Source organism: Musca domestica, unplaced genomic scaffold (genome assembly GCF_030504385.1).
Source record: "Musca domestica strain aabys unplaced genomic scaffold, Musca_domestica.polishedcontigs.V.1.1 12, whole genome shotgun sequence".
Classification (NCBI taxonomy): domain Eukaryota; kingdom Metazoa; phylum Arthropoda; class Insecta; order Diptera; family Muscidae; genus Musca; species Musca domestica.
This window is the reverse complement of record NW_026712155.1, coordinates 7,952,408-7,971,158: the sequence shown is the minus strand read 5'-3', so window position 1 is coordinate 7,971,158 and position 18,751 is coordinate 7,952,408. Positions and strand designations below refer to the sequence as shown.

The following is an 18,751-nucleotide window of genomic DNA, read 5'->3' as shown; positions in this document are numbered from 1 at the left end:
TTGTTCCGTGGTTTTGTGAAGAACTGCAGTTGTAACCAGGGGCGGAAGGAGGAGAATGTATTAGTTTTTGGTTGTTGTTGTTGTTAATATTTTTAAGTCAACAATGCAAATAACAATTTTCTAAAAAGTTGGAGTTGGACAAGCAAAAAGAACTCGAATTCACAAAACTAAAGAACTAAACGTGCAAATTTCTACAAGGCGAGGCGTGGTGCGGGTCTACACAAGGTGACAGAAGTGATTTTTTTTGTTTTGAATGGTTGTGAAATAAAACTTAACTTTAAGACAAGAGGACAAATGTGTAAATTAATAAGGTCGCAAGGTCAATACAAGCAATTTTCATGGGGTTAAATAAATAAAAATTTCCAATAATTCTAAATATTTGAACAAAAATTCCAAAACAGGCAAAGCAATGATTTTTCCGTAAAGCACACCCATATTGACCTTTAACCTTTAAATACAAGTAAGCATTTCTCATAAAATAATACTGCTTTTCCAGGGAATTACAAATATCGAATGAAGGGGCGGGAACATGAAAGGAACAAAGTAACGGTTATGATGTACTAACGTTTTTTCGTTTTTGTTTTGAAAAGTTCATATCCGTTTCCTACACGTATTTAGAGATTTCCATTCCAAATGTGATGGCATGTTTGTTTGTTTGAGTTTCTTTTTTCAGATGTGGGTGAATGCTCTCAAATGTATGTAAATGTGTGATGTGTGAATGTTTGTAAAAATTTCATTTCTCTCTTTAAGTTTTTTTGTTGTTGTTGTCGTTCTCTACGCATATTTAAACGTCAATTCACTGATTTTCTTTACATCGCCCCACACCTGTATTGCCTTGATTTCGGACAGTTCAAAATATGGCTCATATGTCGTTATACGATTCGGTTTATTGTCAAAGATCTTATAAACATCGATAACATCATCTTGGAATGCAAACTCTAATTCAAATATCGAACCTAAAACAGAATAATTGAGAATTGTGTTATTATTATTGTTGTTGTTGTTATTGTTTTCGTAACGTAGTTGGCTGTCATTATCATTGTCGCCATCATCATCAACATCAACATTATCATCGCTATACAACACACCATCTAAAGAATCATAATCCTGCTCCTGATGATCCACCCAACTGCCATTGTCCTTGTAATTCTCCACGATAACACGCTCGTCCAGCAGCCATTTGAAGTGGTAGGTAATGAAGTCGGGATTTTTGCATATCTCATTGACGAAATTTATGGAGAATCTGTAATGGGGGGAGAGAGAGAGAGAGAGAGAGAGAGAGAAAAATAGGGAATGAGTTTTGGATTTTAATCAAATATAAAATATTAAAAATACTTTAAAATAATAAACAAATACCAAACATTTTTAAATAATTTTCAGAGCTAAATCTTTTTATGAATATTTTCGGAGTTGAGAGATTGGATTTTTTAAGAATACTTTTCGGAGTTATGGGCGTGGATTTTTGAAAATATTTTTTAGAGTTCTATGTGGTGATTTTTTTGGGAATATTTTTTCGGAGTCATTGGAGTGCATTTTTAAAAACATTTTTCGGAGTTAAATGCACAGATTTGTTAGGGATATTTTTCGGAGTTTGTTTATGAATTTGTAAGAATATTTTTTGGAGCTATAGACATTTTTGGGGAACATTTTTATACTCTTCACCATAAATAGTATGGAGGGTATATTAAGTTCGCCATTCCGTTTGTAACTCATCGAAATATTTTTTTTAGATCCAAAAAAGTATATATATTCTTGATCAGACGATTTAGCCCTGCCCGTCCGTCTGTCCGCCTGTTGTAAATACGTTAGAGTCAAAACGAATATATTTAGGAAGCTAAAAATTTGCACAGAACAGTCTTTTGTCTGCAGGAAGGTGAAGTTCGAAGACGGTCCATAATTGGTCCATGGTATTGTATAGCCCCCATATAACGGTACCCCTCGATAGTCGGTATTTTGATGATTATAGCCAAATTTTTTAATGAAATTGCCTAAAAATCCGCAAAAGGAGTTCCTTCTGAGACTCTACACTCACTCAAAAAAAAAAAAAAAAAAAAAAAACTGGAAAAAAGTCAAACGCCATAATTTTTAATTTTTTTAAGAATTTTATAGAATGAAAGCAATAAAAATGTCGGAAACAGCATCAAATTTTAAAAAAAAGTTTAGATTTGTTCGAATTGGCCACATTTGGCACGAATTATGGCCTTCAAACGGCCGATGAAACCATCACACGCTGCCCGAATGGTACTCTGCGGTATTTTGGTCCATTCCCAGCGAAGTGCTTGCTCTAGGTGATCGATGCTTTGGTATTTTTTAGTGCCAACCTTCCTTTCCAAAATACACCAGACACAATAGTCCAACGGATTGGTATCCGGAGATTTTGGTGGCCATTGTGTGCTGGAAATGAAGCGAGGAACCTTATTTCGTAACCATTCTTGGGTGGCTCGTGCTGAGTGCGACGGTGCTGAGTCCTGTTGGAATATCCAAGGTCTGCGGCCAAAATGTTTGCGTGCCCAAGGCTTTAATACACCCTCCAGAACATTTTCGCGATTACAATATTCGGCATTCAGCTAAGCGAAGCAACTGCTCTTTTGAGTCTATTTTCTTTTTGTAGCGGTGTAAGTTTGGAATTTCAATGTCTTTACCACGAGTTCATTTTTCAATATTTGACGAATGGAATGTTGCGACATGTTTAACTCACGAGCCATTTCGGCCACTGCGATGCTTGTTTCGATCAAGTCGCTTCTCTACTTTTCGAACCATCTCGTCTGTTGTAATTACTATAGAGTCAAAACGAACAATGTTAGGAAGGTAAAATTTTGTACAGAACAGTATTTTGTATTACTGAACTTACTGCTTTTTTTACTTGTTCGGAGTTATAATCGACGATTTTTAAGAACATATATTCGCAGTTATGAGTCTAATTTTTTAGGAATATTTTTAGAGTTATGAGTGTGTATTCATTCCTTTGCCAAGACTTCTCAAAGTTATTATCAAGAAATTTTTTTAAATTATTTTGTCAGAGTTATGGACGATTTTTTTTTTTGGAGATGTAGTCGTGGATATATATTTTTTTGGAGTTTTGGGAGCGGCGTATTTAAAAATATTTTATAAGAAGTTATGAGCGTGAATTTTTTGGGAGGTGTGAGGGTAGATTTTTAGATTTTTTTTTTGAGTTTTGAACATGGATTGAACAAACAACATTTTGATAATATAGAATAAAATACATGGGATTTATTTTTTGTAAGTACTTGTTTATTTGAGAAAGAACGAACAACCTTTACGCTCGGATGTAGTTTCGATTCTGATTTTATTTCACAATTTCTATTTCTTAATAGCTACTTGCACTAATCTGACATAGCCTACTTAAATCCTAATAATGCATCTTATCAATGCACACAGAGTGTTGAGCAAAAGTAGCAGCAGGATTGATATCCTCTGATTGGGAGATCGGTTAATTTTGAAGTATTGTCATGAGATTCCTACTAGTGCGTTGCACCATTTTTTTACTAAATAAAACCGATCTGCTCTCCAACTAGCTTTTCCCTGAAAACATACTGAAGCACATGCAATATCGTATAATTATTTCCATAAAGATATCATTTATATGACCCATTATAAAAACACCTAGAAATTACACAAATCTCTTGTAAATATGACAAGACTATAACACTGTATAATAACAATTTATTATTCTAATTACACCTATGGCACTAAATCTATATAATGCAATAGTACAAACGCCAAGAGAAAATAAAAAAAAACTTCTTTTATAACCCCTTGAGGCTGGTGAAAAAAAACATGCACTTCCGCTCTAAAAAAAGAAACCTCACCCACTATTAATAGTTTCGATGTTAATAAAAAAACCACTTCAACCTACTCCGCCCCAATGGGAGTAGAAATAGATTATTTACATGCAAATTTTGTCAATGGCTGGAAAGCGAAACAATATAAGACCTACTTTTCATTTTATTAAATTTCCATCTTGTATTTTAAGAACTAGATTTAACAAGTAAAAAATCCAACATTTGTGCAACAAATTTAGATATTTTCAAAAAAAAAAAAAAAAAAATGAAATAAAATAAAAAAAATTCTGTTAAAATTTTAAAAATACCGAAGAAAGCCGTTATATTGGAGTCTATACGAAGACATGGACCTGCATAGGCAACTTTGTCATAAGCCATTACAATATTCAAATACGAAATTTGAAAAAAATCCGGTGAATAATGTAGCAAAAACTATCAAAATACTCAATAGAGGGAGGTACCGTTATACGAAGACCTGAACCTGCATAGAGAATTTTGTTTTGTTATTGGGGGAAACCGTTATATAGAGGATATATAATATCGTGGACCTATATAGACAATTCTTTTCCAAGGGGTAATGTACTCAGAAGGAACGCCTTTTGTGGATTTTAAGGCAATTCCATTGAAATATTTGGCTGAAATCATAAAAATACTTTATATGGGGGGTACCATTATATGGGGGCAATGCGATATCGTAGATCTATATAGTCAATTCTCTTCTAGGGGAGAAAGTAATTGCAAGGAACTCCTTTTGTGGATTTTAAGACAATTCCATTAAAAAATGTGGGGATATACGATATTGTGGACCTATATAGACAATTCTCTTCCATGGGATAAAGTTCTCACCAGGATCTCCTTGCTTGGATTTTCAGAGAATTCCATTGAAATCATAAAAATACCGAATATAGGAAGGTGCTGTTATATGGGGGATATACAATATCTTGAACCTATATAGACAATTCTCTTTCAGAGGGTAAAGTACTTGCAAAAAACTCCTTGTATAGAATTTCAGGCATTTCCATTGAAAACTGCGGCTAAAATCATCAAAATACCGAATATCATGAGGTACCGTTTTGTGACATTATTCACCGGAATTGTTTCAAATTACGTATATAAAGCTCGGAACAGTTACTACAGGCTATGACACAAATTGCATACGCAGGACCACGTCTTCGTATAACCCACATTTAAGGGTTTTTATTTCAGGGGTATTTTTCGACGGAATTTTTTTTGGAATTTTTTAAGTCTCTTCCAAATGGTGGAGTGTATAAAAAGCTCGGCCCGTCCGAACTTAGTTGCTTTTTATTGTTCCATTAACTTTATTTGGCACTGCGCTATGTGTGCATGGTCTTCCAGTGTATGTGTGTGGGGTTGCCATAATGTACCACATACTTATGGATACTATCAACAATATATCAAGGTATAGCGATCTATGAAACAATTTTCTCTTCTCACGGGTGCAAATATTATTCTCCATATTGGTTGTTATCCTTGTTTGCTTTTCAATTGCAATGAAGCTCATATTTGCATGCCCTCTCCTCACAAGAACGTAACGTAACGTCACAACAATTAAACTCTTGCACTTTTGTTGCATGTTTCTACAGTTTCTGGTTTTCCGGCGAAATTTGTGTTGAAAATTCTTTAGATTTACGATTAATTGGAAAATGGTAGAAGGCTTGTAATTCCGCTAAATAGTTTTAATATGTTAATGAAAATGTGCCATGACCTGTGTCCGGCTAAATATAACACGAGACGGACATAATTTGTTATAATTACAATTAAGGGGGGGAAGGGGTGTTTGCGGATAAGTGAAAATATTTTTTTTATAAAAAGGAGAATAGCGGGGCTACCTGGTGTAAAAGAAAGAGATTTTTGTTAAACACGGATCTTTTTAATACAGTCTACATTAAATAAGATAAGAAGATGTCCTACCCACCTGGTAAAGGAACACGACAGAAGTCAAGGATGAACTATTCGAAAAAGTATGTCCATCTACGACGCTAGAATGAAAAGACTCTGAAAGAAACTCAAGTTTTCAGGAGGAAGAAACTGTCCAATGGAAGTAGAGCAACTTGCAAAAGGCAAATTATAGTGGCAGCTTAGAAATTGAAGCCGGTAAACAAAGGAGGTGGGATTTTCAAAAGAGTCCGTATGGAAAAATGGAGGAGCTTTCTTGGTGATATCACTTTGTTATTTATTAATAATAATATTTTATGATACTTCATATTTTTTTGAATTTTTATATTTTGTAGTATTTTATATGTAAAGGGTGAGGCCAAAAAAACTGCAACAAAGTCAAACACCATAATTTTTATATATTTTTTCTAAAATTTTATTGAATGAAAGCAAAAAATGTCGGAAATAGCATCTAATGTTAGAAAAAGTTTAGATTTGTTCGAATTGATCACCTTTGGCACGAATTATGGCCTTCAAACTGCCAATGAAACCGTCACACGCTGCCCGAATGTTGCTCTGCGGTATTTTGGCCCATTCCCGGCGAAGCGCTTGCTTGCTTGATTTGATCGACACTTTGGTATTTCTTAGTGCCAACCGTGCTTTCCAAAATACTCCAGACACAATAGCCTAACGGAATGGTGTCCGGAGATTTTGGTGACCATTGTGCGCTGGAAATGAAGCGGGGAACCTCATTTTGTAACCATTCTTGGGTGGCGCGTGTTGAGTCCTGTGCGATGGTGCTGAGTCCATGTTGGCCGAAGACCTTGGAATGTCCAAAATGTTTGCATGCCCAAGGCATTAATACACCCTCCAGAATATTTTCGCAATAATATTCGACATTTATTTTGATGCCACGATCGATTAATACGAGCGGAGAGCGACCATCTTCTATCATGGCGGCCCACACCATCACCATGGCCGGCGCTTGAGTTCTAGTGGCCAACCGAAGATGCACATTTTCAGCTGACCTCTTTGGCAAGTAAACACGATCATTTTGTTTGTTTACATCGGCAGTTCACCACTTTCGGCCGAGCGAAACAACTCTTTAGCTCTTTAGAGTCTATTTTCTACCCGTTGCGGTGTAAGTTCTTTTTGGAATTATAATGGCTTACCCCGAGCTCATTTTTCAATATTTGCGCATGGAATATTACGATATGTTCCGCTCACGAGCCATTTTTCGGCCACTGCGACGCGGGGTTCGATCAAGTCGCTTCTTTACTTTTCGAACCATTTCTGCAGATGTTGCTGTTTTCTTACGTCCACTTCCCACTTCCTTGACGTCGGGCTACGCTACCAGTGTCACGGTAACGAGCGATGGTACGAGACACAAATATGATGGAGAGCTCTAACAATAGCCACTTGTGGCTTTCCAGCCAAATATAAAGAAATCACACTACCACGCTTGAACTCCATATCGAATAACTTTTTTTTTGGAAAATTCTCACCAAAATGCTTTTGTACGCTTGTAAACAATATAATGAGCTGGAGCTGGAATAATTTTAACAGATGTCGAACGAGTGGCTTAGAAATGACAGCTGTCTGAGGTTGGTTGCAGTTTTTTTTATCTCACCCTGTATTTTTTTCTCTGCCGAAAAGGTTCACGGATAAGCGAATGTATTTTTATAATAAAAAAGAAGGAAAGGAGCTGTGGGAGAACAATTTTTGAGAGGGAGTTATGAATGAATTCGAGTGTGACATTGTTAAAGGCTCTCTCGATATCGAGATAAACTGCCAATGTAAATTGAGAAACATTCATATTTTTCTCGATGTGACCTACGACATTATGCTTAATTCAATATTTGCTGATATAAAATACTTAGCCATAACAGAGCCATAACATAACAGAGGCGAAAGCGCACCGCTCGGACTCCTTCTGAAATGCTCAATTTTTTATGCTTTCACAATAAATTTTCTGTTGCCGCCAGAAAACCATTAATCTTTAATACCTCCAAATGACTAAATTTTATTTAAAATTATACATTTGCAACGTCATTCAATTCAATATTTTTCACAATTTGAACAACAAATACTACAACAACAACACAACTTGTCAAGCAAAGATTATGTCTCAGTATCGGCTGGTTCGAATTCCCCCCCCCCCCCCCCCCCCAACAATTTCTAATGTCAACACGTGCTATAATCAAACTCGGCCGCATTGAATTTATTTGCTTAAAACCAAATTTGCTTGAATATCTTAAAAATTAATCATCCATCGCGCACTCGCTGCCTGAACCAGTTCTTACCGCATAGATGCTGATAAGCGCCGGTTGCCTATAACCCAATTAATTCTTTGTTGAGTCTGACGTGAACATCTTTGATAGCCAAAGTCTAGATTTTTTTTTCTTTTTTTTTGAAGACATCGATTTGAATTTTGACGTAATGAAGATATTTTTAGTATTCGACTCAAAAATAGAAAGAAAAAGTCCCACGAGTGAGAAAAAGCCCACCACAAAACAAAAATGATAATTGTCTTTTTTTGGGTGGGTGAAGAGAATCGGATTGGTAACAGTGAAAAGAAGAGGTGATGTTTTAAAATGCTGTGACAAGTGGAAAACAACATATCGGGTCTTCGCAACTCTTTTTTATACTCTTCACCATACATAGTATGGAGGGTATATTAAGTTTGTCATTCCGTTTGTAATTCATCGAAATAATAATTGTAGACCCAACAAAGTATATATATTCTTGATCAGCGTAAAATTCTAAGACGATTTAGCCCTGTCTGTCCGTCTGTTGTAATCACGCTAAAGTTAAAACCAGTTAAGATAGGAACCCAAAATTTTGCACAGATCTGTCTTTTGTCTGCAGGTTCGTCAGCGAGATAAAGACGAAAAGAGAAGGCCATATATGGAATAAAAAGATACAGCAGTGCTGCTTGACAAGGAAAAATCGGAGTGGCAGCTTGAAAATTGAAACCGGCAGACAAAAGAGGTGGGATCTTCAATAGAGACAGAATGGAAATATGGAGGACCTTTCTGGGTGCCATCACTAAGTTAACTTCTGTTATAATTTGCTCTGTTACAGTCCCTGCAAGAATCTACTATTTCTGTAATTTCTTTTTTCTTTCTGCAGGCATGTCAAGTTCGAAGATGGGATATATCGGTTCACGATATCGTATAGGCTCCACATAACGGTACCCCCCGATATTCGGTATTTTGATGATTTTAGCCACATTTTTCAATGGAATTGTCTGAAATTTTGCACATGGAGTTCTTTGTAAGTACTTTACCCCCTGAAAAAGAACTGTCTATATAGGCCCAAGATATAGTATATCCCGTCATATGGCGTTACCCCCCATATTCGGTATTTTGATAATTCTAGCCATATTTTTCAACGGAATTTTCTGAAAATGCACACAAGGAGTTGCTTGTGAGTTCTTTACCTCCTGAAAGAGAACTGTCTATATAAATCCACTATATGGTATAGCCCCCACATAACGGTACCCCCGATATTCGGTATTTTAATGATTTGGCTATCGTTAGAGCACTCCAGCATTTAAATGTGAATAAATCTTTTGTGTCTCGTACCATCGCTTGTTACCGTGACACTGGTAGCGTAGCCCGACGTCAAGGAAGTGGACGGAAGAAAACAACAACATCAGCAAAAATGGTTCGAAAAGTAAAGAAGAGTCTTGATCCTAACACGCGTCGCAGTGGCCGAAAACTGGCTCGTAAGCTGAACATATCGCAGTATTCCATTCGGCAAATCATGAAAAATTAGCTCGGGGTAAAGCCATTGAAATTCCAGAAAGTGCAAGAACTTACAGCGCAACAGATAGAAAATAGACTCAAAAGAGCTAAAGAGTTGCTTCGCTTGGCCGAAAGTGTTGAACTGCCGAATTTGGTTTTCTCCGATGAGAAAACATTCGTTGTCCAGCAGTTTGTAAACAAACAAAATGATCGTGTTTACTTGCCAAAGAGGTCAGCTGAAAATCTGCACCTTCGGTTGGCCACCAGAGCCGGCCACTCAAGCGCCGGCCATGGTGATGGTGTGGGCCGCCATAACAGCCGATGGTCGCTCTTTGCTTGTATTAATCGACCATGGCATCAGAATGTATGCCGAATATTATCGCAAAAATATTCTGGAGATACACCCTCCATATTCAATAAAGCCTTGGACACGCAAACATTTTGGCCACAGATCTTGGACATTCCAACAGGACTCAGCACCATCGCACTCGGCACGCGCCACCCAAGAATGGTTACAAAATGAGGTTCCTCGCTTCATTTCCAGCGCATCAAAATGGCCACCAAAATCTCCGGATACAAATCCGTTTGACTATTGTGTCTGGAGTATTTTGGAAAGCAAGGTTGGTACTAAAAAATACCAAAGCGTCGATCACCTTAAGCTAGGGCTTCGCGGGAATGGGCAGAATACCGCAGAGCAACATTCGGGCAGCGTGTGACTTGGTGGTTTCATTGGCCGTTTTTAAGGCCATAATTCGTGTCAAAGGTGGCCAATTCGAACAAATCTAAACTTATTCTAAAAGTTGATGCTATTTCCGACATTTTTTGCTTTCATTCAATAAAAATTAAAAAACAAAAATGTGAAAATTATGGCGTTCGACCTTGTCGCAGTTTTTTTTATCTCACCCTGTGTATATGAGAGCTATTAATGTACTTGCTTCTAGACTGAATTCGGTCGGATGTTCCAAAATTCAGGTCATTTGGACAGATATTGGCCATTTAGTGCACAATTAACCCGATATCGATGGAAGATATATATGGGACCTATATCTAAATCTGAACCGATTCTCACCAATTTTAATAAGATAATAAATGCGATCTGCATTTTGTTCACAAGAATACATGGACAGACGGACGGACGCCTATCCGTCTCAACTTCTTTTGACTTCTCAAAAGAATCTACACCCATCAAAATATTAAATAACGGAAGGTTGACATATCTCATTTTCAATACCAACCATCCTCGACACAATCCAGCTATTGTGGAAAATTTCAGCTCTACTCGTATACTTTATGGGGTCGGTCTACCCTTAATATACCCTTCTTTCAAGGTGGAGGGTATAAAAATCTTTCCAAGACACCTTTTAAAAGAGGTTGCTGTCGTAAATTCCTAAGTTCTGTAAAATTAATTTTGTTGTATTTTTGACAATATATTGTCATTTTGTTGTTGTTGTTTTTCCCAATAAATTACAACACACACCCAATTGACATTCTCACAACTTGTGCGTGATTTACAAATCACCGATAGAAAATGGACACAAAAAATAAACGCTGTAATTGCCCTTAAACCTCATTCAATGTTAGGTGCAAGGTGTGCGGAGTAATAAGCTGAAAATATCCATAAAACGCTTATGCGAGAAACATAAATTTCATGGTATCTCCTTTAATTAGCAAAACCAATTATAAGATTTCATTTTTTCATTCGCTGTTGTTCTTACAAATTGCCAATGGTCAGATATGACGTCGTCGATGGTCGAGGTGATGATGTCTTAAATAAAAATAAATAAATTTGGAGGAGTAATTTTTTTAGCTTGAATTTCGGGGAAGTGCTTCTTAGAGATTTTGCCGCTTAATCTCCTCTTCATGCTTATTTTCTTTGGTCGCTTGTAATGAGAATGAGTTTCTGTTTTTTTCAAATGCCTTTTGGACGTTTCCTTGAGCATTGCCCAATTGTCTGGCTGTCTGTCTGTCTGTCTTTCTGGCATGACATCATCGTCGAGCCATTTGAAGGTAATAAATCAGAGCATGTAGACACTTGGTGGCCAGCCTTTTCACATGAAATGGTTTCTTTTTTTTTTTGTTTTGGGTTATTTCTTCGGGAATGGCCTTTATAACGACCTCCAAGAGGAGTGTGTATTGAAAAGCAAAAACATAGAACAATTTTAAGAACAAAAAAATAATAAGAAGTTGATTATTTTTAAAAAACTGAAGTTGTCGATAATGATTCCCTTGACATGTAATTCCCTAGTTTACACAATCAATGGACGCTATTTTCTTATCATCCAGCTTATCGCAAAAATTACCTTTTGTCTTTCTTCGTCGACAATTGGCATAGCATTTTTAGATAAGATTTCGAAATGTGGAACGTAATGAGTAATACAAAAACATATTGAAAGTAAACAAGAACGAGGGACAGGGAGGTTGGTGTTTTTATGGGGCACATTGAATTTCATAATTATCTGCAAGTGCTAATATATCGCAGAATAATTTGAAACAGGCTTATTTAAATAAGTAAAAAAAAACAAGTAAAAAAGCTATAAGTTCGGCCGGGCCAATCTTTGTATACCCTCCACCATTCGAAACGAATTTTGCAATTCTTAAAAAAAATGAATAAAATCCGTTAAAAATTCTGTTAAAATCTTAAAAATACCAAATGTAGCTGTTATATAAGGGTCTATGGGAAGACGTGGATCTGCATAGGCAAATTTTGTCATAAGCCATTATAATATTCAAATGCGAAACTTGAAAAAAAATCGGTGAATAATGTAGCTAAAATCGTCAAAATACCGAATATGGGAAGGTACCGTTATATGGGGGCTATACGTGGACCTGCACAGACAATTTTCTGTCTTAGGCTGTAGTATCCATTACGAACTGCAAATACCAAATTTGAAGCAATTTCGGTGTGGAATTACCACTGAATTCATCCTTGAAACATGTTCATCAAATTTGGAGAAATCGGTTCAGATATGGCTATAGCTCCCATATATTTGTTTCATCCGATTTGTGGTTTTATGTCCCGCACATGCGTAATATGCACTCCACAAGAATGATATTTGGTATCAGATAGCTTATGCAGCTCAAAAATACCTCTGTGAAATTTTGTCGAGATCGGATCAGATTAGGATATAGCTCCCATGTACAGAGTGAGATAAAAAAACAACACCAAAGTCAAACGCCTAAATTTTTAATTTTTTTTTAAATTTTATTGAACGAAAGCAAAAAAAGTCGGAAATAGCATAAAATTTTAGAATAAGTTTAGATTTGTTCGAATTGGTCACCTTTTGCAAGATTCATTGGCCGTTTGAAGGCCATGATTCGTGCCAAAGGTGACCGTCACACTCTGCCCGAATGTTGCTCTGCGGTATTTTGGCCCATTCCCGGCGAAGCGCTTGGTTGAGGTGATCGACACTTTGGTATTTTTTAGTGCCAACCTTGCTTTCCAAAATACTCCAGACACAATAGTTCAACAGATTGGTATCCGGAGATTTTGGTGGCCATTGTGCACTGGAAATGAAGCGAGGAACCTCATTTTGTAACCATTCTTCGGTGGCGCGTGCTGAGTGCGATGGTGCTGAGTCCTGTTGGAATGACCAAGGTCTGCGTCCAAATTGTTTGCGGTCAAAATGTTTGGCTTTAATACACCCTACAGAATATTTTCGCGATAATATTAGGCATATATTCTGATGCCAAGGTCGATTAATACGAGCGGAGAGCGACCATCGGCTGTTGTGGCGGCCCACACAATCACCATGGCCGGCGCTTGAGTTCTGAGGTTGAGGTGGCCAACCGAAGGTTCACATTTTCAGCTGACCTCTTTGGCAAGTAAATACGATCATTTTGTTTGTTTACAGACTACTGGACAACGTATGTTTTCTCATCGGAGAAAACCAAATTCGGCCAACCAAGTTCACCACTTTCGACCAAGCGAAGCAACTCTTTAGTTCTTTTGAGTCTATTTTCTTTCTGTTGCGGTGTAAGTTCTTGCACTTTTTGGAATTTCAATGGCTTTACGCCGAGCTCATTTTTCAATATTTACCAAATGGAATTTTGCGATATGTTTTAGCTCACAAGCCATTTTACGGCCACTGCGACGCGGGTTTCGATCAAGTCGCTTCTTTACTTTACGAACCATTTCTGCTGATGTTGCTGTTTTCTTCTGTCCACTTCCTTGACGTCGATCTACGCTACCAGTATCACGGTAACGAGCGATGGTACGAGACACAAAAGATTTATGCACATTTAAATGCTGGTGGTTTTCCAGCCAAATATAAAGAAATCACATTATCACCTTGAATTCCATCACGAGTAATTTTTTTTCTGGAAAATTCTCACCAAAATGCTTTCGTACGCTTGTTAACAATATAATGAGTTGTCACTGGAATAATTTTAACAGCTGTCGGACGGGTTTTTTCATCTCACCCTGTATTCTTCTACCATAATCCCATCGTAGAAAAAAACAACATTTACATGGGTTTAAATTAAACATGAACCTGCTTCCCCTTTCAAATGATGGCGATACAGCTAACTACCAAAGTTTCCATGACTTTTTTTGATGGTAAATTCAAAATATTGTGCCAGTTGAAAATATTTCAACATCTGTTTTCAAATATGCACAAAAAAATTTGTGCCATAACCATCAAAAAAATGTCCATTATTTAAAGAAATATTTATTTTAAAAACAACTTGAAATGATCCAACTTGAATTTAAATTATCAATGTCATAAAAGTAAATAAAATATTATACTTCTGAATGAACATAATCCTGTTCGATTTGTATTTTCAGTTTTAAAAATATAACCGAATTGTTTGTTTCATAATTGAGAAATATTGGTCATAAATTTGTTTGATAATTAATTAATTAATAATAAATACAAGTATTTACTTCCGAAAATTTTGAAATTAAATTTTAATAAATGCAGACAAGTGGAGCAGTTTTATAAAAAATCTTGAGGCCCACGAAATTATTTTAAACTCAAATATATTTTGAAAATGTCGAAGGTAATTTATTTTAGCTTGGAAGTACATTCTCGTGTTTTTAATAGGACCATTGTTTTTAAAATATTTAAAATGGTACATTGAACCATTTTCAAGCATGAACCATAATAATGTCCAAACCAATTATAGGGCTTGTGCCTAAATTCGAAACTAAACATGTGAGGTTTTACAAACGGAATGATGCATGATATAACAAAAGATCATTAAAAACAAGAATGCTCTGTTCCAGAACTGCAAGAATGTACAAAATGTTACTGCGAGAAACAAAGTTCCTTTTGTGATATCGAAAAAAATGGCAAAACTAGTAGATTCCCCCATATTCTGGAACAGAATAGTAGTAGTCTCTGATACAATTTGTCTGATTTGTCAAAATAAAATCATTTGACTGCCAAATCAAATTAAAAAAGTTAAAAAAAGGAGAAGTATGAAAATGAGGTGCCTAAGTTCGGGAGCAACTTTTGATACCCTCCATCATTTGGAAGGAACCTAAAGAATTAAAAAAATCGTAGTAAAATACCGTTTATAAAAAATAATTATATGGACCCTACGAAAGCGAAGACCTGTTTAAGTATTTATTTTTTTTTCATAGGCTATGTACAGATTCCGAATTGCAAATACGAAATTTAAAACAATTCCGTTAAATAATTTCGCTAAAATTTTCCGAATTACCGAATATAGGGAGGTATCTTTTTATGGGGGCTATGCGAAGACGTGGGCCTGAACACGCAATTTTTTTGTCATAGGCTTTAGTACTTACTACGAATTCTAAATACGAAATTTGAAACAACTCCGGTGAGTAATGTCTCAAAAATCATCAAAATATCGAATATCGGTGGTACCGTTGTATGTGGGCTATGCGATTTTGTGGATCTACATAGACATTTCTCTTCCAGGGGGGTAAAGTGGTTAGAAAGAACTTCTAATGTTTATTTTTAGACAATTCCGTTGAAAAAATGTCGCCAAAATAATCAAAATACCCAATACCCAAAAATCACTCATAGAGAACTCCTTGTGTAGACTTTCAGACAATGCCATTGAAAAATGTGACTAAAATTGTCAAAAACCCGAATTCGGAAGGTACAGTTATATGGAAGATATACAATATCGTAAACCTATATAGACAATTCTCTTTAAGGGGGTTAAGTTATCAGAAGGAACTCCCTGTGTGGATTTCAATTCAATTGAAAAAATGTGGTTAAAATCATTAGAATACCCTACATGGGAGGCACAATTATATGAGGGCTATACGATATCGTGGACATATAAAAACAATTCTTTTTCAGGGGGTAAATGAACGCCTTGTGTAGAATTTCAGACAATTCCATTGAAAAATGTGGTTAAAATCACGAAAATACCGAATGTCGGGAGTACCGTTATATTGGGGCTATACGATATCTTAGACCGATATAGTCTATCTTCGAATTTGATCTGCCTGCAGACAAAATAAATATCGATGCAAAATTTTAGCTTCCTATCTTTATTTGTTTTGACTCTAGCGTGGTTACAACAGACGGACGGACGGACAGGGCTAAACTATGTATGGTGGAGGTTATAAAAAATGAAAAAGAAAATGAGTCAAAAAAGGAAAAATCAAAGTCGATTAGGCATTTGAATTCCAAGAAGGAACGGGCTTTAAAATCGCTTTCACAAAATTGAATCTATGGACCTTGTAAACGAAAGAAAAGGAAAAGTTACAAGTGATTGCAAGAAGAAAAATGCCCGGCAAGTGGCAAAGAACTGTCAATATATCTCTAGCGGATCGCTCTCTTCTACAGAACGTTGGAGTTAACACGCGCCCTGCAACCAGACATACCTTTTATCATATTTAGTGATTCTTTTTGGCAGTTTTCGACAATAATATCCCCATTCCAACACTTTGAACCATTATCATTTAAAAAATATGAAGTCCCCCTTTTATAAAATTGGTAAATTAGACTAATCAATCATACTTACTCCTGGGCATTATCGTCTAGAATTCCTTTTATTCGTATTTTATCGCCTTTTTGCAGGACATTTGGAACAATATTTGTGGTATAGGCAATTGGTGGCATTTTGTATCGATGTTTGCTTGTTTTGTTTTTGTAATTGACACAACAACCACAAGTATTTCACAATCAAAATTATATTTTGTTGGAATAAAAACTATCTTCCAAATAGTTTTTAATACTGTCTGGGCAAAAATCTATTTTAAATAGACGCCTCAATTTACAATTTTTAAATTCTTGTGTGGTTTTTGCTAATTACTTAATTTGTTTCAGAATGTTTTGATATTTGCCTTATGATTCATGTGACATTAATTATTTTTTATTTTTCATTCATAAAAATCCAAACTCTCTTCGGCTGGTTCTCTTTTGTGCCCTTTTTTTGGCGGCGTAAGGATTACAAAACTCTCAAAATGCTATGGTGATTTGTTGTTGTTGTTCTAATTTGTCGCACAATAAAAATGCGGTAACTAGGTTGGTAGGTATAGAAACAATGACGGCGGGTATATTCTTTTCTTTTTTTTTTGCTTCGCTAAAAATATATTGAAAATTGCCAAATATTTTCTTGTTGTCAAACACTTTGATTTATAGTTGCTTTGCTTAAATGCTTCTCATTTGTTAGACTGTCACTTAACACAAAATTTTCAATTCGATTTGTTTATGAAAATGCAATATATTTTGTTCGGTATTTTTTTTTATTTGAATATTATATTCGATTTTGTTTTCCGCACGAAATGCCTAAATGTCTAACTCCACTAAGTTCTTGCGAGCAACTAAATTTAATTGAGAATGAAACCGACCGTTCGTTTGCCGTTCATGGATGTTGTGTTTTTGTTTTTAACGGTTTTCATTCTCTTAAATATATGTTAAACATCAGACTGCTGCTGCGAGTGTGGTCAATGCAGCAGTTGAACAAAATCGCTAATTTGATATAAAATTAACATTTAGAGGGGTAAAGATTATGGGTGCGTTTTGTGGGAAAGAAAACAGTTGAAAGAGGTAAATGATTTTTTGTTTCTTTCCTTGCTCCTGAAAACTCACTTTTCTTTCCGCCAACTTTATTCATTTGTTTATGGACTGATAACATTAGATCTGTTTTGTTACTTTTTTTTAACATGAATTGTCCAGCAAATTATCTCTGAAAGAGTGAAGTAGTTTTATTATTTTTTTTTTTTTTGGCAAGAAAAATGAGAAAGGTAAACAGACGGAATCCCAGTAAAAAAACTTAAAAGTAATCAGCTGATTAGTCAAAACAAAACAATTGGATCTCCATAACAAGTAAAAAACATTAAGTTCGGCCGGGCCAAACTTTTAATACCGTTCACCTTTGGGCAAAGAAAAAAATTTTAATTTATTTGATATATTTGAATTCAAACGTGTTCCGCTTTAAACTACATAAGACCGTTTGGGTAATGCTATTAAACTTTTCAAAAACCCATAAAGTGGGCGAGGATGTTATATGGGGGCCATACCAAAACGGGAACTTTCAGAAACCATTTTATACTTCAAGGATTGTCATCTACCAAATCTTTTAAATACCAATTTCGTGCGTCACATTTGATCATTATGACCTACAAGTACAAATATTTAGACAAATCCGTGGAAAAATAATCAAAACACCGAATATCGGGAGGTACCGGGCGTTACACGAAAACATGGACTTGTATATAATATGTTTCGCCACATGAGCTGGAACCTACTTTGACCTACAAATACCAATTTTTAGACAAATCCGTGAAAAAATGTGGCAAAACCCCTCAAAATACCGAATATCGGGAGGTACCATTATTTTGGGGGCTTTACAAAAACTTGGACCTATGCAAGCAATGTTCTGCCACCGGAGCTAGAAGAATTTATGACCTACATATACCAATTTTAAAAAACATCATCAATATACCGAAAACAGGAAGATACCGTTATATGCCGGCTATATCAAAACGTGGACCGATGTTTCTCATTTTTATTACCAACCATCCTAGTCACAATAAACATTTTTGTGCCAAATTTTGAAGCTCTACGTCAAATACAGTAGGCTGTATCGTGATTTCAACAGACAGACCGACATCGTTAAACCGTAGAGTTTTATGCTGATCATGAATATATATACTTTATGGGGTCAACGACGAATATTTAGTCGGATATTAATTAGAAGGAGATTTGTTAGATTTTTTATGTTTTCTTATACGACGCAAATCGGATGTTGTTATGATATGCCTTTTTTAAAAAAATGTTTAAAATTTCTATAATTATCCATTCAAAATTTTCAATTCCAAAATTAATTTGACAGTTCAGTATTTTTCTACTATGAAAGCTTCATTTATTCGTG

At 35.7% G+C, this 18,751-nt stretch overlaps 1 protein-coding gene across 2 annotated transcripts; it reads right to left on the bottom strand.

Annotated features, from left to right (window-relative positions):
- Positions 1 to 324: 324 nt before the first annotated feature.
- On the bottom strand, positions 325 to 17,245 carry LOC101897112 (probable serine/threonine-protein kinase DDB_G0286841). Of its 2 annotated transcripts, XM_005184947.4 has the most exons (3): positions 16,397 to 17,239; positions 1,089 to 1,243; positions 325 to 956 (listed from the first exon to the last, which is right to left on the bottom strand). In XM_005184947.4, the coding sequence occupies exons 1-3, from the start codon at positions 16,492 to 16,494 to the stop codon at positions 775 to 777; spliced, it is 435 nt and encodes a 144-aa protein (XP_005185004.1). In that variant the 5' UTR covers positions 16,495 to 17,239; the 3' UTR covers positions 325 to 774. The 2 variants fall into 2 exon arrangements, with proteins under 2 accessions (XP_005185004.1, XP_005185003.1); XM_005184946.4 differs by having other exon boundaries at positions 325 to 1,243; positions 16,397 to 17,245.
- Between the last annotated feature and the right edge of the window lie 1,506 nt (positions 17,246 to 18,751).